Below are 27,641 nucleotides of genomic sequence, written 5' to 3' on the forward strand. Positions count from 1 at the left end.
ATACATAGTCCCACTCTGTTACATAAGTGAGTAGAATCACTTTGCCATGAATGAACAGAAATGACACCCCCAGAGCACATAAAACAGGACTGAGGTCTGAAGAATAAGCTCTATAGCCGTCTAGTAGACCCTCATATGCACTGGCTGTTTGAGAAAACGAAGACAGCTCCCAATAGGCCACTACGGCCTCTGTTGTTATTGGATATGATATCATTAACGTGTCGGTTTTAAAACCAATGGTTTGATAAACTGATGGATGGAGTACGACACAGTGAAACAATTAAAATGATTATATACCACATGCATTTTATGGAAGAACTAGACAGAGCTGTGTTCCAATGGGTCACCTTTAATATACTCAGTCACACCGTTCTGAAAATATATCACGACACATCTCTACAGAGGCACGTTCAGTTCACATCGCATTAGGTCAAACAAATTGTGTTGACATGACAACACAAATAGTACGGACAGATACAGCTTGCAAGAAATAGCCGGTCACAATGGAGCTGGTCTAGCTAGTAACGTTCAGATAAATAATGCTGCATTCAATGGTACCTTTGCCATTCTGGGCACCGTCCTGTTTGGGACAGAGGATGAGCTTTCACTGTATTTACAGCCCAATGTGATTGGTCAGGGAGATACCTTACGGTTTAAAACGCAACCGTTTCATGGGCATTTACAGTACATCAAAAATGCTAATACTTTCTATTACATTTATTTACTCGGCTGTTAAAACATCTATACATAAATAAAGTTAGAATCTATAACTGTAAAACTGTAGCAAGTATTATTGCACTACGGCTCACCCCCGATAAAAAGCGTATGATTTTAATATGGCACCAACACACTCAAGAAAGAGAACTGCACAGCTAACACAGGAAGTCTGTGATACACAGACACATGCTTGGTTTACGGAGAGAGATGATAGTGGGAGATACAGTCTCATCGACGTACTTCACTGTAGGCATAGGTGTAGTATAGAAGCTGTTGTAGTAGTACTAGTAGTAATAACAGTAGTATTTGCAGTAAATGGGAAGACAATCATCTGTATCCCTACTGGTAATCTTGGGAAGAGAATTGCTTTAACTGCACTCACACACTATAGGGTTAAGGGTCAACTAATGAATGAGCCTCTTTTCTCATTCTCTGCAGCTTGCTTGATCTCTCTAGCAGACTCAGACACATCGGAGTGCGCATTCACAGTTTTGCAGGCCTTGCTATTATTAACGGGGTTGCAGCATGTTTGATCAGCTTACTGATTTAAAAAAACTGAAACTGTATTAATTTAAAAAATGGTTGTCCTTATTACTGTTGTATAGACACATCTATAATAATATCAGTCTTCATTGTTGTTCTCCCACCACTTAGGGCTGACAGAACACAGTAAAGGTGAGGGTGGAGGTTAGGGTGCGGTAACTGGGGGGGGGGGGGGGGGGTGTCCATGGCCTGGTTTCTGTGGTTACATGGACATGTGTTCGGGGAGAACGTAGGAGATGTCGTCCCAAGGGTGACGGTACAGACCCTGTTTCAGCCTCTTCTGATCCAGGTAGTGTCCTGAGGGAGAAGTAGAAGCGTAGGTAAGGTTCCAATTTTAGCAATATTATATTGCGTATCCTCCGCTCCTTACATCACAGCCCCTTTCCCCATTACCATTTCTAGGGGTCAAACTCATCAGGGTCATGACCCATGACCCCCAACTCACCGATGAAACCCATGCTCCGCCCCAGGACAAAGATTCCATTCAGCGCTCCGATCTCCACAAACTCATCAGCCTCGTCCCTGAGGGGGAAGACAAACACCAGGGGGCAATGGTGAGTTGATGTAACACTGAATGTAGGCTAAGGCCAACAAAAGGACAGCCGGATGACCCAGACAGTAGTATAGTTGCATTGTACAGAATGTCATTGACTGGAGTTAAATAGCATAGGATTTACCGTGTAAATCCACCACAGTTCCTGAGCAGGTCCACAAAGGCTACTCCGATGAAACCGTCCACATTCAGAATCAGGTTGGGTTTCTGAAACCGCAGCAGAGAGGAGAAGACATGGTTTAGAACAGATGATCCCAGTGGGGTGATCCAGGGTGCAGGAGAGGACGACAGGGTTAGTACCTTGGCGGTGGTGATCTTCTCTACATCCATGGCGTAGTCCAACAGCTGGGTGGAGGGGAAGGTCTTCTTCACAAAGTCCTTCAGGATCTGCACCCGCATGTCTGGGTTGTTGATCTGAAGCGCGCACACACACACACACACACACACACACACACACACACAGTAAAAAAATATGAAAGACACATGGCATCCAAACAGAGACACAGGGACGGTGCTCACCGACTTGACCCTGTGTCCGATGCCCATAATCAGGTTGCCCTCCTTCTTCATCTTATTGACAAACTCCATGGGCAACATGCCGCTGTCAAACGCCTTGCTGAACTGCTTGGCTGCAGCGTCCAGGGCCCCTCCGAACCGGTCCCCCTGGAAATCACACATACAGAAAGAAACACTCAAATAGAGACACACGTCGACTACCAAAGCTCAATGAATTAATTAAACAGAGGCATTATCTTCAGAAGAGGCTACTCTGCTGGTTTGAGTGGGCCTAAGTATGTCGAGGTTGACTTGACTATGTTCTTACGATGGTGAGCAGGCCAGAGGTGAGGCTAGAGATGAGGTCTTTGCCAGCACGGGCACAGACGATGGTGTTGTGGGCACCGGAGACGGCAGGACCATGGTCAGCAGTTACCATCAGACACATCTCAATGAACTTGGCAGCATAACTGGGCAGCCTTGGGGCAAGGAGGAGGGAGGACACAGAGACATAGAATTGTATTCAAATTTAATTATGATAGTGTATGTTTAATGTTTTATGTGAACAATGGCAGTATTATTATTATTATTGACTGGTTCACGGTTTCATGTTTTGGGGGACAGAACTGTACCTCCTCTGGAACCAGAGCAGTCCCAGGGTTCCTCCCAGGCCCATCTCTGACTTGAACACCTCAGTGATGGGCATTCCAGCATAGATGAGCTCCTGGCCCCTCTCATCACAGATACTGGTCATAAAGGAGGCTGGCTTACGGATCAGACCCAGCTCCTACAGCACAGAGGGATAGAGAGAGGGGGAGAGGGAGGGAGTCACCACACCCTCTCATTGCTCTCCATCTGTTTCAGTTTAACACAGTCTGATACGGTTCAGTGAAGTTTGCCTTATATGGAAGTCAATAACATTGTCCAGAGCCAATAAGAGATCCTGATTCACCGCTAACTCACAGGGGACATGAGCTAGCGTGGCACTGACTGGTTGTCATTACTCACCCGGGCCCAGGAGTAGTCCATTGGCACCGTGGGAGGGGGCACCTCCATAGCTGGAACGATGACTCCTTTGGCAACGAGGTCGTCATACACTGATCTGTACATGAGGATGGGAAACTTCAATTTCACAACAGTGCTTTTGTACATTCATTAAAACTGTCAATCTTATGTTGTGGCTTGGATGTATGTTTTTCTAAATCATATCAGTGTGTGATTTTCTGCACTGACTTGATGACATCTCCCAGCTCGTCAAAGCTCTTGGGTACGAAGGCTCCGGCCTCCTTCAGAGCCAGGTTCTTGGCCACGGCTGTCTCTGAGGCCTGGTTGGCACACGCTCCAGCATGACCAAACTGGACCTACAGGTGACAGACCGGGTCAGCATATCATAGGAGACAGTCACCAACCCCATAACCAGGGCCGATTTCAAGTTTTCATAACAATCGGTAAATCGGCATTTTTGGGCGCCGATTATGGACGATTACATTGCACTCCACGAGGAGACTGTGTGGCAGGCTGACTACCTGTTACGCGAGTGCAGCAAGGAGCAAGCTAGCATTAAACTTATCTTATATATAATTTTTTTTTTTTTAAATCACTAGTTAACTACACATAGTTGATGATATTACTAGTTTATCTAGCTTGTCCTGCATTGCATATAATCGATGCGGTGCCTGTTCATTTATCATCGAATCACAGCCTACTTCGCCAAACGGGTGATGATTTAACAAGCGCATTCGCGAAAAAAAGCACTGTCGTTGCACCAAGTGTACCTAACCATAAACATCAATGCCTTTCTTAAAATCAATACACAAGTATATATTTTTAATCCTGCATATTTGGTTAATATTGCCTGCTAACATGAATTTCTTTTAACTAGGGAAATTGTGTCACTTCTCTTGCGTTCTGTGCAAGCAGAGTCAGGGTATATGCAGCAGTTTGAGCTGCCTGGCTCGTTGCGAACTGTGTGAAAACCATTTCTTCCTGACAAAGACCGTAATTAATTTGCCAGAATTGTACATAATTATGACATAACATTGAAGGTTGTGCAATGTAACAGCAAGGAGGGATGCCATCCGTTAGATAAAATACGGAACGGTTCCGTATTTCACTGAAAGAATAAAAGTTTGGTTTTCGAAATGATAGTTTCCGGATTTGACCATATCAATGACCTAAGGCTCGTATTTCTGTGTGTTATTATATTATAATTAAGTCTATGATGTGATGTTTGATAGAGCAGTCTGACTGAGCGGTGGTCGGCAGCAGCAGGCTCGTAAGAATTCATTCAAACAGCACTTTCCTGCATTTGCCAGCAGCTCTTCGCGTGTGCTTCAAGCATTGCACTGTTTATGACTTCAAGCCTATCAACTCCTGAGATTAGGCTATAGTGCCTATAAGAACATTCAATAGTCAAAGGTATATGAAATACAAATCGTATAGAGAGAAATAGCCTCCTATAATAACTACAACCTAAAACATCTTACCTGGGAATATTGAAGACTCATGTTAAAAGGAACCACCAGCTTTCATATGTTCTCATGTTCTGAGCAAGGAACTTAAACGTTAGCTTTTTTACATGGCAAATATTGCACTTTTACTTTCTTCTCCAACACTTTGTTTTTGCATTATTTAAACAAAATTGAACATGTTTCATTATTTATTTGAGACTAAATTGATTTTATTGATGTATTATATTAAGTTAAAATAAGTGTTCATTCAGTATTGTTGTAATTGTCATTATTACAAATAATATAAATAATAAATAAATAAAAAACGGCCGATTAATCGGTATCGGCGTTGAAAAATCATAATCGGTCGACCTCTAAACCAGACCCCTTCTTCCAGTATGCCTGCCCTGCAAGTCTCTGATATCAATCCAATGACTTTAACCCCTCCCCCCCAAACTCTTCCCATCACACTCACCTCTGAGGAGAACATGGTGGCACAGGTCCCGATGCACCAGCTCACCACAGGCTTGGTGATCCTGCCTGACTTGATGCCCTGGCAGATCGTATACTCCTCTGTGCCGCCAATCTAGAAGGGAGACCAACAGTGCTTTTAAATGGAAGTCCCCCCCCCCCCCCCCCCCCCCCCCCCCCCCCCCCCCCACACACACACACACACACACAGAGGTGAGTATCCAATCATGGAATTAGTCTGGTCATAAATGTCGATGTTAATTAGCTACGTTTGATGAAAATAAATTGATTGCGTTAAAAGGATAAGGTTTATTTTTCTATGGTTAGTTACTCAGTGGAGGGGGCTCATTAGCAGCAATGATGTGGACGTGTGTGTGTGTGGTGTCTTTCAAAACCTCACCTCTCCCAGCATTACGATCATCTCTACCCCTGGGGTGTCCTGGTACCTCAGCACATGGTCTGTGTAGATTGAGCCTGGGTATCTAATGAAGAAATAAGCATTAATTATACACACACAGACATACATCAGTAATCTTATCCACCCCATTCACACACACACACAGCCACTCTTACCGGTCTCCTCCAATGGCCACTCCCTCGTAGACTCCGTCGGTGGTGCGGGAGATGATGTTGTTGAGCTCGTTGGACATGCCTCCAGAGCGGGACACGTAGGCCACACTGCCTGGACGGTACAGCTTAGAGGCCAGGATGTTATCCAGCATGCCCCCTGTGTTCCCGATCTTAAAACAGCCAGGCTTGATCCCTCCAACCTGGCCAAGCGCGCACACACACACAGAGTTAGATATGATACCCTTCTCTACACCTTAAAAAAAAGCAGGCCTCACATACTGTAAGTGAGTGGTGTAGAGTAGGAGGGCCCTACCGTTGCCGGGCCGATGATAGTGATACCCTTCTCGTCCGCCTTCTTAATGATCTTCCTGGTCTGGGCTTCAGGGATGCCCTCGGCTATGATGGCGATGGTGTGGATCTGAAGGGGTGAGGATATGAAGTATTACAGTCGGTCAGATCTACGGCTCGCTCACCATTAGATGACACCCTCTGGGTGGCATGGAGGCACTACCAACCTGCGGGTACTGCATGGTCTCCATGGTGCTGTCGAAGGCAGAGCGGAGCGAGGCGAAGCTGATGAGCACGTCCACCTCCGGGTGTTTCCTCATGGCGTCGCCCATGTTCTTATAGACAGGCAACAGGATCTCCTTATGGCCCCAGTAGAACTTCTGCTTGTGGTCCCCACTGGAACACACAGACAGTCACAACGTTGAGTCTCGAAAGATGAACCAGGCAAATAAGATAAGCACGTGTGAATGCACACACACACACACACACACACACACGCGCTTGTTATTTTCAACACCTCTCTGTGGTCTCGGGGCACGACAGTTAAAGTGGTATAGAGGAAACAGTAAGTACAGAGACAGGAAGTAAAGAAAGAGACACCTACGTGAATGGGTAGACCATGGCAGACACAGAGGGCTCATCCCTGGAGCAGGTGTAGTCAAAGTCCAGCATGCCCTGCACGGCCCGAGTCTGCATGCCCCACACGATGGACTTGGTCTGCTTGCTGAAGAGGGTTGACGCCTTGACTGCAGGGACAGGAACACACAGGGGACAAGGAAAGGAGAGGGAGGGGAGGAAAGATGGAGGGGAAGGTTAACTACAAAATGCAAAGTCACTCAAACAATGAACAGAGGTTTGGCATGCACACACACTTACTCAGAGGGAGAAAAATAGCTTGATCTCCTTATTACCGCACCAGGAGAGAAAGGGCTTTTAACTCACTACAGAGAGGTACGAGCTTTAAAGAAGTCATATCCTGCTCTGCTAAGAGGTGTGATAGAGCAGGGCACACAACATCAACAGAAGACACATGGAAGGGCAAACAGTTATTAGACAGTGAAGGAACCAAACACTGACAGCCAGCCGCTGACTGAGACATCACAACCGACAGGAAACCACAGGGGTCAGTGAGACAGAAGCTGAAAGCGCAACCATACAAAACATGTTATATTTCTGGATGTCAGAAATTCCCCTCTAAGGACTACAAATGTGATCAGAAATGTAGTCGCCTATACGTCAATATTGTCCTAGTTGTTCCCATGGATGAAGCATTAGAACACCATAGAAATAAAAGCCACTTCTAGCACAGACACATGAGAGAGGAGAGGACAGGAGCACATGACCCAGCTCGAGGGCTTCACAGGGGGGCTAGGGGGAGAGCCATGTCCCAGGCCCACCCTAGTCAGTCTGTCTGACAGGGGAGTGTCCTACCTCCTGGACTGTCTGACGACGCCTGTCGCTCTGTGGTGCCACAACAATAAAAAAAATAAAAACAAATCAGAAACATTATAATCAATGTTATTACATTCAGAACGTGGGTAGATAACGCCCTCTAAAAGGGGAGGTTTTTCACAACAGATCCTGGGCTGTGAGACCCCTAATGGCCACCAGGGGGAGCTGGGAGACAAACTCCCATTTTATGAGAGAAGTGGCTCTCAAGGAAGCCTCTTGCTACCAGGGTTGGGGTCAATTCCATTTAAATTCTAGTCAATTCAGAAAATAAAAATGTGGAATTGGAATTTTCCTAATTAAAAAGCATATTTAGAGAATTTAAATATCAGTGTACTTCCTGAATTGACTGGAATTTAAATGGAATTGACCCCAACCCGTCTTGTAAAACTGCATTGGATTACTTTTACATAAATACCTGAGAAGCATCATTCTTACATTTCCCATGTGTGTGTGTGGTCTCATCGAGGAGCTCACCTGGAGGGGCCCCTGACTTGGCCTTCTTGGCAGCAGAGGCCCCGGGGCCAGCCTTGTTCTCAGAGAAGGAGGCTGTCCTGCTGGAGACTGGGGTCTGGAGAGGACAGAGGAGAGAGGGAAGACAGGAGAACAAGTGTTACATTCTGTTGAAGAGCTAATCAGGTTAACACCAGCCCTGATGCACACATGCCATCCTAGAACAGCCTTGATTTGAATGACTTGCCTAAAAAAACAGTCATGTTTTATTTGTGACAGTGCCACATTACCTGCATAGAGAGAGAGTAGCACAGTGCAAGCTTTACAATGAAGCCTTGTGTGATGAAACTGCAGTGATGCCAGCTGCACAGTAGGGCCCTATGTACAAACTATGTCTATGGCACAGCGGACTCACGTGTTGAACTTGCTTTAAAAACAATCTACATGCTGCCCCCACAGATTAAATTCATTCAAATTCATTAAAACGACATTGAGTTGAGCTGTGTTTAGAGTGAGATGGGTGCATTCCCCAGGAAGCCAAATCGACACTTTTGCGAACCTGTGCATGTGTATTTGCTGCTTTCATATTTTTGCCCTTTTGCCCAGACATCCTCCATCATCAAATGGATATAGGCCCCCTTCCCATAACACACGGATGACCACGGACGCATCTCTCTGAAAGCCCTGGTGCAGCACATTGCTAATGGAGCCCTGCAGGCTACAGCACAGGCCTAGTGTATTGTCTCCTGGCTGCCATTTAAAAACCACAGCAGCATACAAAGCCAGGCAATGCTCTACACACAAAGACGCACCTCAGATGACCTCACCGTGCCAGCACGGGAAACACGTCACCGCGAATCTCAGTGTTTGAAAAAAAAAATATTTAAAAAAAAAAAACTGTTTTTTAAAATGTTCACATTTCTGATTATGTGATCGGGTATAACTTATTAAAGCCCCCATGCAGTCTTATTTTTCTATCATCACTGTAGGTCTAATAAATCACTGTGTGTTTATATTTCATGAAAATAACTATCATTTGAAATGATTTATTTCCCTGAGCCTCCTTTTGCCATTGAAATGGTCTGTCTGATAGTGCGGGGGGCTGATACAAATGTTAATATATTTACATACACTAATTAGTAGATAGGATCATCTAGACTCTAGAGCCCACCCTGCTTACCCTTTCAAAGTAGGAGGATACATATGCAAATAAATGGTGACTGGTCATTGATCAGAATAATCCCATTATCCCACCTGAACAGGCTGAAATTCCAGGCATTTTTTTCTCTCAAATCTCTTACATTAAAAAGGCATTATCATCATGTTATTTTGAGCTCAGTGTGGAAATATCATAAAAAAACAGCAACATCACATTTTTGACTGCATTGAAAAGTGGTAGAATTGCCCTGTAACTAATTATAGGCCCAGTGTAACCTACCGATGAACTGGCACTGGAGTTGAGCAGGAAGTTGGCGGTGTGGGCGGCGACGGGAGGCTCTTTGGGTATTGGTCGGTGGCCCAGCGCCATGCCGACAATGGCAGTCATGTGAGTCTCTGTGCCGAAGACATGGATGGGGATGCCAGTAGTCTTACCTGTGGAAACATGGCACACACACACACACTGAATGTCTTCAGAAGGTCGAGTGTGTCAATCAAAGCTAAAAAATAGCATTGGCCTGACCTTTTATCACAGAGGAAATTAGGAGAAATACAAGACCTTGAACATCTCTTGCAAAAGGAACTTTTATCTATTGTGGAGCTACTCACCCACTTCGCCCATGACCCTGAGGCCTTCCTGGTAGTTGGGGCCCCCCCGGCGGACAAAAATGGTGATCTCATGCTCCTTTATGGGGCCCTGGTAGTCCCTGATGGCCCTGACAATGCCCTGGAACAGAGACAAGAGAGGATCTCAGAGTAATCTAACCCTAGGGGAATCTAAATCACAATTGCTTCAGATATTGTGTTCAACTCAGCATTTTTATATCTACCTTAAATGTGGCTGCAACGTTAGTGAAGTTTGCGATGCTTCCTCCGATGATCAGGACTTTTCCGTCGGGGTGTTTCTCGCGGGTCATCAGGGACAGGATGGTCTTGGCGTAGTCATAGGTCTGCTGTTCGCTGGGCGCTCCTGAATACTCCCCGTAATTGGCCAGCTCGTCAACCCCACCCAGGTCACAGATGGTGTCACTGTGTAGAAGGGATCCCATTGGATAAAAACACACAAACACAGGGGTGCAGGGACAATACACACAATCACCTGAAGAAAACATCTACAGTATACTGTACATTCAGTATAGTAGTGCATTGTGAAAGTTTAATTATATCAACCAATTCTCTCTCGCCAAGTCTGTAAACACTTAAAACAAGCTATACAAACACTACTCCAATCCACAGAAGCATTCAGTCACAGTAGGTGTGTCTGAACGTTACGCCTCATGCCCCTGACAGACGGAAGTCTCCTCATTCCTCCAGACTCTCGTTAAGATCGCATCGTTAAAATGATCTCATTTAGCTCTCTGCTGAACAAGCGGCAGCGTCTGACCTCGGCTGCGCCATCAATCTGATTGTTCCATCACCAGCCGGTGCACTCTCCTAATGCTAAACCCAATTCCAACCGAGGTAGCGTAGCCTAGGAGACAGCCAGAAACTAAGCTAACAGGGCCATCAGCAACACCACAATGAAAGAACATGTTATCAGTAACATCGTTTGGCATGCTGAGGTGAAGACGCATGGCTGAGATTGAGACATTGTGATTGGTGACTCTACCTGTAGACGACGGAAGCCCCTCCTCCTGCCACCATGGTCCAGATTCTTCCACGGGGGTTGAGCAGGGTGAGTTTGAGACTGGCACCACTCTTGGCATCCAGGTCTGCAATATAGGCCTCCTGCAAGAGCCAAAGGGAAGGTTAGCTGAAGGTCCAGTGGTACTGGGAGTGCAGGGTTTCCTGAGGGCAGCAGTAATCAGGCCAGACATCAGTTTGAGCACCACTTCATTAGGCTGTAATAATCCACTCATGTTGTTTCCTTTTCAAACTCATTTTATCCTGGTTCAACGACAGAGGATAAACATCTCTGGTAGCCCAGGTCCACACTTTCAAATATCAGTATTTCTCCTCAGATTCTTTTTTTAGTATGTGCACAAAAACACAGGTCAAACATTTTAAATCTAGACTGGGCCATAGAAATGGGAGACAGATGACAGAATATCTAAGCGTAGAATAATAACGTCTAATGAGGTCACAACATCCCTGTTGTCATGTAGCCCTACACCCCAACGACCATCGCTACTGGGGTGTGCTATGATATCGCCACGGAGATATGGTACTAACTCAGTATGAGTCAAGGCTCAGAGTCACTCCCCTAGTCCCTTCCCTGATCAACATCTCTCTCCATAGCTGGGACAGCCAGAGGACACATAAAATAGTCATGTGTCATCAATAAACAGGAAGGAACTGAAACCTTTATCACTGTATGGGTGTGCATCTAGTCAGCAAAAAACTAACTAATGAGGAACCAGATATAGTATGTACATCTGGAATTTTTATGCAGATTACCTTAGAGGCTTATTTGAAAATATATGTAAAGTCTTTATCAGGGTTGGGGTCAATTCCATTTCAATTCCGGAAGTACACTGAAATTCAAATTCTCTGCCATGATTTTCAATGAGGAAAATGTTGAATTGGATTTACTTTTCGAATCGACCCCAACCCTGGTCTTTACATGATACATAATTACTTGTAAAGCGATTGTATAATATTTTATGACTTCCTTGGAACTGCCCATATCCTTCTAAGTAACAATATGGACATAGCAGCCTCTGGCTAGCAGTGAGGTGATTGTCCTCACCTCAGGGTAGGCCTCCCTGCCAAAGGGTGGAGGGAACTCGACGTCGCCCCACTTGGCCTTACAGAGGTAGTCAGCTGTGGCATCGATCTTAGCCGCCATGTCTAGCACAAACACGCCATCCTTCGTGACCACTGGGAGAAGGAAACGGAGAGAGAGACACGACATGGAAGGCACATAGTAGCATGTTAGCCCAGGGCATTGTAGGGTTAAATACAGAAGGCAAACAACCACATCCTCTTATTGATATTCACTTGGCTTCTTCCACTGTGATTGAATCAGAGAACTGCTCTCCATCTGTACCTCACCGCTTCCATCCTACCTAAGTGGATTGGTTCTGGGGTCAGCTATGGTTGGAAAGGGCACGGTTTTGTTTAGATAAACACTGACACTGTGTGTTCGTTTGTGTAGTTTCCACAGAAACCTGCTCGTCTCCAGCGGTGCCACTGTGGGGGTGATCTCTAAAATACAACACAGGGGAAATGAGAGAGGACCATGTCCACCCCCAGGGGGCGTCCTAACCTCCCTAGTCCCTACTCACTCTGCGGGAAGGGGAGATTGGAGAGGCAGGGGGTGTGGGGGAGACATCAAAGCAGGAGGGGAGGTCTCAGCAGCCCCAGTCCTCTCCCCTCCAAAGGAACAGCTGCCACGGGGCATATAACCTGGTACTGATGACCAATTACACCCTGATAAACACACTGCAGTCATCAAACAGCAGGAACATGAATTATTCAACTAGTTCCCCCCTCAGAATTAGAATGTTGTAATGAACTTCTGCTCCTCTATACGTTTTCCTACAAGGAGATGTTTTTAGATTCCGTCAGATCTTTATTTTCCCCCCTCAAACTTCTTAATTCTATGACAAAATGACGAGGCTGTGAGTGTATGTCTGGATGAGGGAGTTGTTCAGAGCATCATGTTTAGGCTGTGGTAGGAGGTTGGTAGGAGTGTTGGATGTGGTAGGATTGTATGACAGGACCTACCCAGTGGGTTGATCTCAAGGTAGGTGAAGTATAGGTCTTGATACAGGTTGAACAGTCCAACGACGAAGCTGGCCAGAACCCTGCAGGAGGAAATAACCAGCCAACAAGTTCAACTGTTTTATAGCCACACCTTCAATCGTTTAACTTTCCCTAAAATACAGACAGCCCCTTTCTCTTCCTTATTATGTGCAGAGAAATAAATATGGTTCAGTGGAAGATCTGTCAACTGACTATTCATTCTAATTAATTTCCCTTAGTGATGGCACTTTCCACAGCACTAAATCCATAAAAACAAGAGCCAACACTAATAAGGAAGAAGTGAGGGAAAGAGGGAGGGGTGGAGGCAGTGTTGGAGGAGGAAGCGGCTTTCTTCCACTGCACCTGTAAATTAGCTGGTAAACCTCGCTGTAGGAAACATCTACATTACACCCTCCTGTCAAAACAGATGGGTGAAGGGCTGTGGTGAGGGCAGTATTTCCTCCTCTCTCTGTGCCTGCCTGTCTGTCAGCTGTGCAGGCAGCTCTGTGGCCTTGTGACCACATCAGTCTCCTGTCTGTCAGGAGGGCTACTCTAGCTGCCAGGAGAACACTGGCCTCAAGGAGTGAGGGGGGGGGGGGGGGGGGGGGGATCAGGCCACCGCTCCAGTCCTGGATCCAAAAGGAGAGAAGAGGGTGAGGGGGGGGTTGGTGAACAGTGCAGAGCCATCTTCCTCAATGTCAGCCAAGACCGTGGGGAGCCCAGCCAGGCCCTGCCTGTCTTCACAGAGAGCTGTTTCGAGCAAAGGGGGGGGGGGGGGGGGGGTCACTGTATCACACCCATCAAGATAAACGTCAGGCTCCAGGAACGTGCTCAGAATAAGGCTAAGGAGAAAGGAGGGGGTGATCGAAGAAAGGCGAGGGAGTATGTCATTTCTCTAATGGAACTCACCCCCCTCCTCCTTCTCCCTCCAGCATTATTAGAGTACCTCACCATCGCTTTCCCCTCTCTGTTTTGTAGTGGGTGTTGCCAGCCAGCTTTACGCAACAACAGGTTCTTTCTCTAACCCTCCACTTCTCTACCTCAGAAAGAAATGAGGTTCTCTCCCAGAAATATACCTTCCATTAATCTAGTATCCTGTTATTTCAGTGTGCAAAGTCTCTCTCTTACAAAGTAGAATTCTGTTTTTAAATGAACGCACTGTCTCGCGCCACTCACTCTTTTATGTCCGCAGCGACATGGGTCAGGAGCTGTTTCTTCACTGCGTCTTCGGTCAGCTTCTCGTCCACACCTACCAGAAGCTTACTGGCCTTGGCGTCCACATCCCCCACGTCTACCCCTCCTTCATGGTGGAACAACACGTAGTCTCCCTCCCGTGTGGCGTAGATACACACGTAGAACTCCTCTTCCTGAGGGATAGGGAGACACACACAGGTCAGTTCTAGACAACCAGAGACGTGTACGTCATAGAAGCCATTTTGTTCAAGGGATAATTCACTCAAACTACCTTCAGAGTTTTTGTTCTGTACTTAAAAGTACTCAATCTTGAAAACTTTACTGCTGACATGCATCACTGTTTGGGATGGCATTAACAATGGACTAATGAACAAAATACTTAAGTATCATTTTTTTTGGTGAACTATTCCTTTAAAGCCATTCCTTGAGATTTGACATACTGTTTAGTGAAGGTGCAGTACCTCACACAACTCATGAATAAAATGAAAGTAAGTTGGAAAACATGTTCGGCTGCAGTCCTCTGAGAGGAAGCTAGACTAGAGAAATCGCATCACGTAGATAGTTTACCTGCTTGTGGGCTACGAACGGCTCGATGAGGAAGTTCTTCAGGATCCCCTTTGCTTTTCCCACCTGAGAAACACATACAGCACTTATTTAGAAGCTCACAAACAGACATTGTGTTGAGGAGAAATAGAGAACTTATGACGCAAAAAGGCTGCATTTAATTTGGCAAAACCATCATGATTTCCCACAGGAGACTACAACGCTATAATGACTATTCCTCTAAGCAGTTGAAGTGAGCCAGCTGTAGCGAGTCCGGAGGATCCTTCATAACGCAACAATGAACTTGTTTACAGGTACACCCTCAGGACTAAGAGGGAGAGAAGCAGAGAGAGAGAAAACAAGAGAGGGGGGGGGCTATAAAAAGCAGTATGAATGAACACACCTCGAGGCCCCAAAGTGAACACAAAGTGGCCACAGAGCAGACACAAACTAAATAATCAGGCCACAGGATAAGAAAGTGTCGTTGAATAAAGCCTGAAGAAAGGAGGCCCAAACTGACAGAGGATGACGTCCACACAGAGCAGCAGTCTAGTATAGTCCTAGGTGAATTCAACATGGAAATGAGAGCTCATTTAGCTGGCTGTCACACTGCCTGTGTTAAAAGGTGCCCAGGCATAAAACAACCAGGGACTCCCCGGGAGAGCAGTCAGCCGACAGAAAGAAAGGAGAAGGTTGACATTTCCGAGAGATGGGAAAAAAAGAGGGACGATGAAGGGAGAAAAGAGGCCATCTGATTAAAGACGGGCTGAGGCCAATTTAGATTGAAATGATCTCCATACTGTTCTCTCATTGCTCTCTAGAGAACGAGGGAGGAGACAGCGGAAGAGATGGACAAAAAGGTTGGAGGAATATATTGATTAAGAAGCTCAACAACAAAAAGTAGGAAGGTGAAACATGATTGAGGTTTTACACAAACTTTAAAAGTCGTGACCAAAAAGGGGTCAATTCAACTGATTTGATGCATAATAACCACTGACATTTTCACACCCATTTGCTTGGAAACGCATTAACTATTCTGGTCACACCCTATCACTGAGGGAAGCTATGGCGTCAAAGACTGGGGGAAATTGCCAGGCAGGGAGTCATCTCAAACTCTGGGAATAGTGATTTGGTAAGCTGAGGAGAAAGAATGATGGGTTGGGAGAGGAGAGCGAGAACAAAAAGTCGAGCTGACAGACTAAATTGTTCACAGTGACTGAAATCTACCCCACCTCTTCTCTCTAGTCTGGACAAAACCAGTCTCTCTCTCAGACACACACACAAACTCTAAATAATGTCCTTCACTTACATAAATAACTAACACATACTGTAGCCCTCAATCTGTAGTACAAAACCCAGCAACACCCTTCCCACAGACACACGATAATATGCGCACTATACAAACACACGTACACATGGATTCTGTGTTGTAGATATGTGGTGGTAGAGTAGGGGCCTGAGGGAACACACCTAATGCATTGTGAAATCTGTTGTGAATGTATTGTAATGTTTTTTTTAAATGGTAAACTGCCTTCATTTTGCTGGACCCCAGGAAGAGTAGCTCCTGCTAAGGGGGTCCCATAATAAATACAAATACACTAACTATCCCATATACAGCTACCCATAAACACATCTAAGCAATGAAAACACATGACATATTGTGAAACATGTTCTATAACTGTAACAACTTATCCAGATTCTAAATGAACAGCAAAAGCTGTTCAAGCCAGTCAGAGTAAAATGATTCGTCCAGATAGACACCATCTTAAAACCTGCCAATTCATTTATTTCTTATTTATTGTCTCCAGCAGCGACTGACGTTTTCGTCTAAAATGTCTGGCCAGTGATCTATCCAACACACACACACTCCCTCTCTTAGCCCATGGTTTATGAAGCACACAAACATCTAAGTGGCACACAGAGTGATGGACCTACTGTAGCGTGCTCGGCTTACACGGAAACATGTTTACTCACAGGCAGGACTCTCTGTTTCGGCTGACTGGCCTGATTGACAAGCACCTGACCGAGAGCCGATTAGCAATCTGTACAGCTCTGGAGGCAGAGTTAAACATGCATCAAAACAAAAACACACTTAACTTGGATGGGTAGTACTAGTGGGCATGGGAAAGAGGGGATGAAGAGAGAAATAAGAGGAGAGAGAGGGCTGAGTGGAACCAAATGTTCTGCAGGAGACAGAGTGAACCGTGAGCAGAGTGAAAGAGTTCACTACAGTGCAGACTGAAGAGCCTAGCAGGAATGGGCCTGAACCTAGCTGTAGGTACTGTATTTAGGAGGATCCACTTCAGGATGACTTGGTGTGTGTGTGTGTGTGTGGGTGTTACGCCATTACTTACCACGGTCTCTCTCATAAGGCGGGTCTTCAGCCACTCTTGGACACCTTTCAGGTCCAGGTTGACACCTACCAGTCCCAGCTTCCCCCGCCGCTTGATCAGCTGGTCTGGCTTCACTACCAGCCGCTAGGGAACAGACAACACGGCCGAACTGTTAGCATCACAACACCAGGATAAGGACATAGGTGACTGTGATTTAGTGATCATCCTTAGACTAGACTACCCATGACAGGATAATGTAGTTAGCCTCACATTAACACATTGCTAATTTGCTGTTTATGATAACAGGCTAAATGCCGATGATGACATTTAGGTGTGGCACAAACGGGCGAGTTCACTTCAGGTACCATTACACATTTCAAATCGTCAGCATTTGAAGCCCATCTTGATGAGAGATACATCTGTAGATCAGGAGATAGGTTTCTGGGTCGTCCCTCAAATCAAAGTTTGTTGGTAGGGTACACAGATTTGCAATGTCGCAGGTGCAGCGAAAAAGATTGTGTTTCTAGCTCCAGCAGTGCAGTAATACACACACACACACACACACACACACACACACACAATGCAAAAAAGTAAAAAAGAAATATCAGAACGAGTCTGGAATATTTTATATTTATTTAAATATATATATATTATTAGGGCATTCGGAAAGTATTGAGACCCCTTGACTTTTTCCACATTTTGTTACATTGCAGCCTCATTCTAAAAATGATTAAATAAAAACATTTCCTCAGTCTACACACAATACCCCATAATGAAAGTGAACACAGGTATTTTGACATTTTTCCAAATGTATAAAAAAACAAACAGAAATACCTTATTTACATAAGTATTCTGACCCTTTGCTATGAGACTCAAAATTTTGCTCAGGTGCATCCTGTTTCCATTGATCATCCTTGAGATGTTTCTAAAGCTTGATTGGAGTGCATCTGTGGTGAATTCCATTGACTGGACATGATTTGGAAAGGCACACATTGGTTTATATAAAAAGGTCCAACAGTTGACAGTGCATTTCAGAGAAAAAAACCAAGCCATGAGGTTGAAGGAATTGTCTGTAGAGCTCCGAGACAGGATTGTGTCAAGGCACAGATCTGGGGAAGGGTACTAAAAAATGTCTGCAGCATTGAAGGTCCCCAAGAACATAGTGGCCTCCATCATTCTTAAATGGAAGAAGTTTGGAACCACCAAGATTCTTCCTAGATATGGCCACCCGGCCAAACTGAGCAATGGGGGAGAAGAGCCTTGGTAAGGGAGGTGACCAAGAACCCGATGGTCACTCTGACAGACCTCCAGAGTTCCTGTGGAGATGGGAGAACCTTCCAGAAAGACAACCATCTCTACAGCACTCCACCAATCAGGTCTTTATGGTAGAGTGGCCAGACGGAAGCCACTCCTCAGTAAAAGGCACATGACAGCCCGCTTCGAGTTTACCAAAAGGTACCTAAAGGACTCAGACCATTAGAAACAAGATTCTTTGGTCTGATGACACCATGATTTCACTTTTTAGTCTGAATGCCAAGCGTCACGTCTGGAGGAAACCAGGCACCATCCCTACGGTAAAGCATGGTGGTGGCAGCATCATGCTGTGGGGATGTTTTTCAGCGGCAGGGACTGGGAGACTAGTCAGGATCGAGAGAAAGATGAACAGAGCAAAGTACAGAGAGATCCTTGATGAAAACCTGCTCCAGAGCGCTCAGGACTGGGGTGAAGGTTCACCTTCCAACAGGACAACGACCCTAAGCACACAGCCAAGACAACGCAGGAGTGGCTTCAGGACAAGTCTCTGAGTTCAGCCAGAGCCTGAACCCGATCGAACATCTCTGCAGAGACCTGAAAATAGCTTTGCAGCGACGCTCCCCATCCAACCTGGCAGAGCTTGAGAGGATCTGCAGAGATGAATGGGAGAAACTCCCCAAATACAGGTGTGCCAAGCTTGTAGCGTCATACCTAAGATTTGAGTTTGTAATCACTGCCAATGGTGCTTCAACAAAGTACTGAGTAAAAGGTCTGAATACTTGTGAAATGTGATATGTTTTTTTATTTTTAATACATTTGCAAACATTTCCAAAAACCTGTTTTCGCCTTGTCATTATGGGATGTTGTGTATAGATTGATAAGAGGGAAAAAAAAATGTAACCCATTTTAGAATAAGGCTGTAACGTAACAATATGGAAAAAGTCAAGCGGTCTGAATCCTTTACGAATGCACTGTATGTATGCATGTATAGATATTATACAGTACCAGTTAAATGTTTGGACACACCTACTCATCCCAGGGTTTTTCTTTATTTTTTACTATATTGTAGAATATAATAGTGAAGACATCAAAACTATGAAATATCACATATGGAATCATGGAGTAACCCCCCCAAAAAAGTGTTAAACAAATCAAAATATATTTAACATATTTGAGATTTTTGAAAGCAGCCAAGAGTGTGCAAAGCTGTCATCAAGGCAAAGGGTGGCTACTTTGAAGAATCTCACATATAAAATATATTTTTATTTGTTTAACACTTTTTTTGGTTACTACATTATTCCATGTGTTATTTCATAGTTTTGATGTCTTCACTATTATTCTACTATGTAGAAAATAGTAAAAATAAAGAAAAACCCTGGAATGAATAGGTGTGTCCAAACCTTTGACTGGTACTCTCTGTGTGTATGTATGTATGTATGTATGTATGTATGTATGTATGTATGTATGTATGTATGTATGTATGTATGTATGTATGTATAAAACTAGGCAAATCAGTTAAGAACTAATTATTATTTACAATGACGGCCTACCCTGGCCAAGCCCTAACCCAGACAACGTTGGGCCAATTGTGTGCCGCCCTATGGGACTCCCAATCACGGCCTGTTGTGACACAGCCTGGAATCGAATCAGGGTCTGTAGTGACTCCTCTAGCATTGAGATGCAGTGCCTTAGACCGCTGCGCCACTCGGGAGCCCACTATATAGACAGTATATGAATCGAAAAGGTGTATACAGCAGTAGTTATATAGGATGAGCCTTGACTAGAATACAGTATATACATATGAAGTGGGTAAAACAATATGTAAACATTATTAAAGTGACCAGAGTTCAATCAATCTATGTACATATGGCAGCAGCCACTAAGGTGCAGGGTAGAGTACCGGGTGGTAGCCAGCTGGTAACAGTGACTAAGGTAGTGGTGACTGTTCAACAGTCTGTTGGCCTGGAGATAGACGCTGTTTATCAGTCTCTCGGTCCCTCCTTCCATTCCTCCATCCTCCCCCCTACCCCTGGCTGCTACCTCTCTTGGATCAATCAGAGATGGAGAGAGAAGTGACTTATGAGACTCGAGCCATTATCATCTGGATGCTGCCAGTAAAACCAGGCAGAGAGGGCCCAGGGGGAAAGTTAATGGAATTTCCTAATCAATCCTGTCACGTGTATCTGGGCCTACACCTGCCTTCCTCTATCCTTCTCCTCCCTTCCATACCTCACTGCATCCAACTTGATAAAGCACTAAAACAGCCTTCCAGGTGAGAGTGAGTGAGTGAGTGAGTGAGTGAGTGAGTGAGTGAGTGAGTGAGTGAGTGAGTGAGTGAGTGAGTGAGTGAGTGAGTGAGTGAGTGAGTGAGTGAGTGAGTGAGTGAGTGAGTGAGTGAGAGATAGAGATTTTACCCTGGGAGATGAGTCATACTGTAATTATATTAGGAGTCTGGGAGAAAGAGGGGTCTGAGGTAATTATGACGGCTCTTAAAGAGAGTGTGTCTCTTCCCATTGTGGATGTCACTTTCTATTCCTCATGATACATTCCGATGACGATGCGGACGTTCATTCTCCTCTACATTGACTTTGCTTTGTTTACATTTTACAGACAGAAGAGTGGCTGGAGTGAAGATGGGCCTGCTAAGTGATTGTGTCCGCAAAAAATATGTTAGCATTTCACGCAGGCTGCAGTCAGGGAAGGTGGCTATTGTGATAGTTATGGAGTCAGATTTATGACTATGATGTGGCCAAACTGAATCTACTGACTGCAATGTAATGTAATCCTTGTTTTGAGCAAACATTTAACCTTGCGTGGATCAGTCATCATTATGAAGAAATAGTTGTCTCAAAAGACAGTCGTGCCATTGGTGATTGGTGATTGAATGACATAAGAGCAGCTGTTAAGATATAGGTACTAGATCGTTATTTGGTTGTAAAATGGGCCTTCGATGGGTCAATTATTCCTTACCTCAGTGAGTAGCCAGGGGTGGTCCTGCGCCAGCCGGTCAAAGTCGGTCTCGGTCGTCACGTTGGCATAGCGGAACCTGTTCTGGACAGCTGCAGACGTACAGATGTACTTATAGAGGAACTCCTTCCCCGTCTGCTCTGAGATGGCTTTGGCCGACATGGTAGATCAGAGAACAGTGGTCTGAGAGGAGAGAGAGAGAGAGAGACAGACAGGTCGAAAGAGAGATTAGGTAAACCCGTTTATAACCACAAGTGCATACCAGTACAGGGTGACTAGCTTAAGTATATAAGATATTCTAGTTATGTTCCCAAATATGACACAGAGAAGATAGGCCTACCTTTAACAACAGCCGCCTCTTACATGATAATGGTATATACTGAGCTATTCATTTACACACAAACTGCAGATCAGAGGTCTCTATCTATGTTGTAGGATCAACCCAGTCATCTCCCTTGTCCAGGCAGCCAGTGATGCTGAGGCTAAGTTGATTAGCCCAGGTCTAGGATCTGCACTCTAATGGAATAAAGGAACCTCATCTGGCTGCCTCTCAAACAAAATCAGGTGAACCCTGAGACAGACACAGAGCTTTAAAATCACCCGACAGCAAAGAGAGGGGGCCTGGAGTTAGTGTAGAGGACAATAACCAGACACACACACACACACACACACGACTAAACAACCTTCAGAGAGGCTGATGCATTGCTGTCTCAAACAAACACTGAGAAACAATCGCCCACACAGACACACCTTGAACCTACTGCTACTGAATAAAAAGGGTGTAGTCAGTGTTTGTAGAGCTAGGAATAAACAGTTGATAAAGGACATCACTCCTGAAGGAGAGGACGCTCCACTATGAACTACACATTATGAGACGTGCCAGTTTCAGACGTGCAGTCTCATACACAAACAAGATCAGCCTGATGACCCGATTGTCAGACTACTATGATGTCATGGTCACGTGTCTAAACCCTGTAACGGGTGAAGGTTCATCCTGGTATGACGTCGTGACCCGGAAATCCATACTAGGGATATTCCCAAGAGACTATCAAAGGCAGCTGTCTGTCAGCACACATGTATACAAATCATAAATGAGGGGGAAATTTGCACATTGAATTTAAGCAGAAATACCAAAACCCAACAGGATGTGTAAATGGAATTTTGTTTTCCTTTCATGGCAAAGACAAGGGTTGTGACTCTTCCTGGCATCCTCCTGCTGGCTTAAATTAAGCCATATCCTAAATGGAACAAACTCAAGTTTCGAATGACTAGTCTACTGGGACCACGTCAGTCAGTCAACCTCAGTCAGTCAACCTTTAATCACTCACTATGTTGCCTCTGCAACAGAACATTCAATATATTTGGATTTGAAAATTAAATGTTCATTAATCATGAAGAAATCATTCTAGATATTATACAGAAGAATGTGGTACTTGGAAGTCCAGACTCACAGAACCAAACGTGACCAACCTCCAGCCTCCACCACACCACCTGCCCCCTCTTTATCCCCCAGCCCCCCTCTCTCTCCTTCTGCCAGCACAATGTTGCAATTCTTTTGTTATTGATCTGGCCTTGGTTTCCTGCTACACTCAGAGCGTTATCATTTATTTTACCACAGACCAGATGGATATCAATGATGAGAAATGTGTCCTATTACTGTGCTGATACAGACCCACTCAGTCACTAGTCTCTGTAATATCACTACTAAGAAATTGACAATAAAACAACAAGTTGCTCTTAAGTATTCTTGCAGTGATGGAGCACCCAGTCAACTTGCTCTCGGTGTCCTTCATCAGATAAAGAGCCCTGTGGCCTCCCGGGTGGTGCAGTGGTGTAATGCACTGCATCACAGTGTTTTTTAGATAAAAAGCCCTGGTAGCTACCAGAGAAGGCTTTGCTCTGGGCTGCTGCCCTGCTAGCCCTTGATACGATAAATGAATGGAGGTGGTGTTGGAGCATCTTCAGTATTGATCCCTCTTCTTCCTCAGTCACTATAGCTCTGGTCCGAGGCCAATATAACACAGGAGGGGAGGAGACAGACTCACTACAGTATATCTGTCTATTTCCCCTCTGCTAGCAGCTTGTCAGCGCTATGAAATATCCAGCACGGATAACATTGATCAAGAGTGGTTGAGGCGCAACGCTTGTAGACTGCTACATGAGACAAACAAACGCACACGAATGAAGGCCCACACACCAGAAAATATGCATATCACACACACTTATCAAAACCAGACACCTACAGCGGAAAGACAGGCTTCTTCTCATCAGAAAATCTGATAGTGCTTTTCACAGAAACAGAATTTGTCTTTCACAGCACTGAAGACAGAACGCAATTAACCTTAACCTGGCCTGGTCCCCTACACCTCCAGATGACCTTCCCTTATACTACAACAACACATCTGCACCTGGGTCTGACAGGTAGAAATTACAAAAATACCTCAGTGCTTCAAAAATGTAAAGAAGCATCTGTCTGCCTGCTAGAGAAGATATCTGTCGGGACAATGAACTTGGGAAAAGCAAGGAAGTGGTTTCAAAAAAGCAAGAGCTGTGTTTTGAGAGTGGACTAATAATGCATGATTTGTGTCAATTAAGATTCTCAAATAATCTTATTTCAAGTTTATTAAAATGCATGACCACTTGAACATTCTGATTTAAAAAGAAAACCTAAGGCAAAGGTAACTGAACTAAATGACTATCGCCCCGTAGCACTCACTTCTGTCATCATGAAGTGCTTAGAGAGACTAGTCAAGGATCATATCACCTCCACCCTACCTGTCACCCTAGACCCACTTCAATTTGCGTACCGCCCAAATAGGTCCACAGATGATGCAATCGCCATCACACTGCCCTATCCCACCTGGACAAAAGGAATACCTATGTAAGAATGCTGTTCATTGACTATAGCTCAGCATTCAACACATAGCAGCCTCCAAGCTCATCATTAAGCTTGAGGCCTTGGGTCTGAACCCCGCCCTGTGCAATTGGGTCCTGGACTTCCTGACGGGCCACCCCCAGGTGGTGATGGTAGGAAACAACATCTCCACTTCACTGATCCTCAACACTGGGGCCCCACAAGGGTGCGTGCTCAGCCCCCTCCTGTACTCCCTGTTCACCCACGACTGAGTGGCCATGCACGACTCCAACTCAATCATCAAGTTTGCAGACGACACAACAGTAGTAGGCTTGATTACCAACAATGACAAGACAGCCTATAGGGAGGAGGTGAGGGCACTCGGAGTGTGGTGTCAGGAGAACAACCTCTCACTCAACATCAACAAAACAAAAGGAGATGATCATGAACTTCAGGAAACAGAGGGAGTACCCCCCTATCCACAGACATGACAAATCAAATAAAAAAGTTTGTTTGTCACGTGTGCCGAATACAACAGGTGTAGACCTTACAGAGAAATGCTTACTTACAGGCTCTAACCAATACTGCAAAAAAGGTATTAGGTGAACAACAGGTAAGTAAAGAAATAAAAACAACAGTAAAAAGACAGTGAAAAACAGTAGCGGGGCTATAAAAGTAGCGAGGCTACATACAGACACCCGTTAGTTAGGCTGATTGAGATAGTATGTAAATGTAGATATGGTTAAAGTGACTATGCATATATGATGAACAGAGAGTAGCAGTAGCGTAGAGGGGTTGGCAGGTGGTGAGATACAACGCAGATAGCCCGGTTAGCCAATGTGCGAGAGCACTGGTTGGTCGGCCCAATTGAGGTAGTATGTACATGAATGTATAGTTAAAGTGACTGTGCATATATGATTAACAGAGAGTAGCAGCAGTGTAAAAGAAGGGGGGGGGGAAAAAAAAAAAATAGTCCGGGTAGCCATTTGATTACCTGTTCAGGAGTTTTATGGCTTGGGGGTAAAAACTGTTGAGATGCCTTTTTGTCCTAGACTTGGGACTCCGGTACCACTTGCCATGCGGTAGTAGAGAGAACAGTCTATGACTGGGGTCTGACCATTTTTAGGGCCTTCCTCTGACACCGCCTGGTGTAGAGGTCCTGGATGGCAGGCAGCTTAGGCCCAGTGATGTACTGGGCTGTACGCACTACCCTCTGTAGTGCCTTGCAGTTGGAGGCGGAGCAATTGCCGTCCCAGGCAGTGATGCAACCAGTCAGGATGCTCTCGATGTTGCAGCTGTAGAACCTTTTGAGGGTCTCAGGACCCATGCCAAATCTTTTTAGTTTCCTGAGGGGGAATAGGCTTTGTTGTGCCCTCTTCACGACTGTCTTGGTGTGTTTGGACCATTCTAGTTTGTTGGTGATGTGGACACCAAGGAATTTGAAGCTCTCAACCTGCTCCACTACAGCCCTGTTGATGAGAATGGGGGCGTACTCGTTCCGCCTTTTCCTGTAGTCCACAATCCTTTCCTTAGTCTTGGTTGCGTTGTGGGATAGGTTGTTATTCTGGCACCACCCGGCCAGGTCTCTGACCTCCCTATAGGCTGTCTCGTCGTTGTCGGTGATCAGGCCTACCACTGTTGTGTCGTCTGCAAACTTAATGATGGTGTTGGAGTAGTGCCTGGTCATGCAGTCGTGGGTGAACAGGGAGTACAGGAGGGGACTGAGCACGCACCAATGGGGGGCTCCAGTGTTGAGGATTAGCGTGGCAGATGTGTTGCTACCTACCCTCACCATCTGGGGGCGGCCCGTCAGGAAGTCCAGGATCCAGTTGCAGAGGGAGGTGTTTAGTCCCAGGATCCTTAGCTTAGTGATGAGATTTGAGGGTACTATGGTGTTGAACGCTGAGCTGTAGTCAATGAATAGCATTCTCACATAAGTGTTCCTTTTGTTCAGGTGGGAAAGGGCAGTGTGGAGTGCAATAGAGATTGCATCATCTGTGGATCTGTTTGAGCGGCGTGGTGAAGAAGGTGCAACGGCGCCTCTTCGAATTCAGGAGGCTGAAGAAATGTGGTGTGTCACCTAAAACCCTCACAAACTTTTACAGATGCACAATTGAGAGCATCCTGTCAGGCTGCATCACCGCCTGGTACGGCAACTGCACCGCCCATAACCGCAGGGCTCTCTAGAGGGTGGTGCGGTCTGCACAACGCATCACCGGGGGCAAACTACCTGCCCTCCAGGACACCTACAGAACCAAATTGTCACAGGAAGGCCAAAAAGATCATCAAGGACAACAACCACTCGAGCCACTGCCTGTTCACCCCGCTACCATCCAGAAGGCGAGGTCAGACTAGGTCCATCAAAGCTGGGACTGAGAGACTGAAAAATAGCTTGTATCGCAAGGCCATCAGACTGTTAATCAGCCATCACTAACACAGTGAGGCTGCTGCCTACATACAAACTTTAAATCATTGGCCACTTTAATAAAATGTATCACTAGTCACTTTAATAATGGGACTTTAATCATGTTTACATATCTTGCATTACTCATCTCATAGGTACATACTGTATTTTATACCATCTATTGCATCTTGCCTATGCCACTCGGTCATTGCTCATCCATATATATATATTCTTATTCCATTCCTTTACTTAGATTTGTGTGTATTAAGTAGTTGTTGTGGAACTGTTTAATTACTTGTTAGATATTGCTGCACTGTCGGAACTAGAAGCACAAGCATTTAACTACACTCGCAATAACATCTGCTGACCAAGTGTACGTGACCAATAACATTTGATTTGATTTAGTCAAAGACATGCCATAGACATGACTTGCCTAGTTAAATAAAGGTTAAATATAAATAAATGATTAATTCATTATGATTCACATTTTACCAGAATGAAATAGGTGAAAATGATTAAATGGCAATAAATAACTACATTAAGGGTAATACGGACATTTTCTAAACAAATAAACATGCTTTTATGGCATTAGACTAGCCACAGCCCATGAGGGGACACATTTTACAATAAACTATAGTAAGCTATGCCGTGGCCACAATCATTATTTCATAATGTCTTCATTCTTTATGAATTCAAGACTGGTACTGTTGATTGACCAGTTCAACTCGTCCTGTCTCTTTCTTTCCCTTACTCAGTAAACACACACACACACACACACACACACACACACACACACACACACACACACACACACACACACACACACACACACACCACACACACACACACTCTTTGTGTTAGATTTTTTTTTTACTGCGCATGTTACACTACTTTATGTAACTTTCAAGTCAGCTTTGAATTACTCCTTGCAATCTGTAAACAACGAAATAAATCTAGATATAGATGTATCTCACCTTTATATCTTGAGAGTTGTGGAAAAGATCTCCCAGATTTTGCGTTGAGAAGATTTGGTTCGTTTCGGATGTGAAACGATTTCAGCCGGCAATTCTAGGAAAGAAACAGTTTGGCCAAAGATACTGCTAACTGCTCCTTCTATCTGTGGTTTGGCTGTCGGCGTGGACCACTGACTACACTTCTGGGTTTTCCTCAGTTTTCTCTCCTCTTCCTATCTGACGATAGACTTGGCTGATATATTCCTGCTCTCCGATTGGGTCACACCACCCCATGGCTGTTGCTT

General features: G+C 45.0%; 1 protein-coding gene across 3 annotated transcripts; it reads right to left on the minus strand.

Annotated features, from left to right (window-relative positions):
- Window positions 1-329: 329 nt before the first annotated feature.
- Window positions 330-27,641, minus strand: LOC106601015 (ATP-citrate synthase). Of its 3 annotated transcripts, XM_014192860.3 has the most exons (28): window positions 27,358-27,641; window positions 21,129-21,308; window positions 16,926-17,048; window positions 14,596-14,658; window positions 14,011-14,201; window positions 12,817-12,896; window positions 11,837-11,967; window positions 10,757-10,875; window positions 9,978-10,176; window positions 9,757-9,874; window positions 9,428-9,582; window positions 8,014-8,107; window positions 7,519-7,548; window positions 6,692-6,833; window positions 6,315-6,483; window positions 6,113-6,217; window positions 5,803-5,999; window positions 5,630-5,711; window positions 5,234-5,344; window positions 3,542-3,669; window positions 3,317-3,410; window positions 2,941-3,095; window positions 2,637-2,787; window positions 2,333-2,476; window positions 2,114-2,227; window positions 1,938-2,020; window positions 1,706-1,782; window positions 330-1,557 (listed from the first exon to the last, which is right to left on the minus strand). In XM_014192860.3, the coding sequence occupies exons 2-28, from the start codon at window positions 21,285-21,287 to the stop codon at window positions 1,463-1,465; spliced, it is 3,309 nt and encodes a 1,102-aa protein (XP_014048335.3). In that variant the 5' UTR covers window positions 21,288-21,308; window positions 27,358-27,641; the 3' UTR covers window positions 330-1,462. The 3 variants fall into 3 exon arrangements, with proteins under 3 accessions (XP_014048335.3, XP_014048336.3, XP_014048334.3); XM_014192861.3 differs by lacking the exon at window positions 7,519-7,548; XM_014192859.3 differs by lacking the exon at window positions 7,519-7,548 and having other exon boundaries at window positions 7,975-8,107.

Source organism: Salmo salar, chromosome 03 (assembly GCF_965601325.2).
Source record: "Salmo salar chromosome 03, fSalSal1, whole genome shotgun sequence".
NCBI lineage: Eukaryota > Metazoa > Chordata > Actinopteri > Salmoniformes > Salmonidae > Salmo > Salmo salar.

What these genes read in the sequence shown, in the direction of transcription:
- LOC106601015 (XM_014192859.3), bottom strand. Translation starts at nt 21,287, where the DNA reads ATGTCGGCCAAAGCCATCTCAGAGCAGACGGGGAAGGAGTTCCTCTAT. An exon ending in CAGGGTCATGGGCGAAGTGG is followed by an intron (nt 9,583 to 9,756) that starts GTGAGTAGCTCC and finishes ATGTTTCCACAG; the next exon opens with GTAAGACTACTGGCATCCCC. An exon ending in CTATCATCGGCCCGGCAACG is followed by an intron (nt 6,000 to 6,112) that starts GTAGGGCCCTCC and finishes GCGCTTGGCCAG; the next exon opens with GTTGGAGGGATCAAGCCTGG.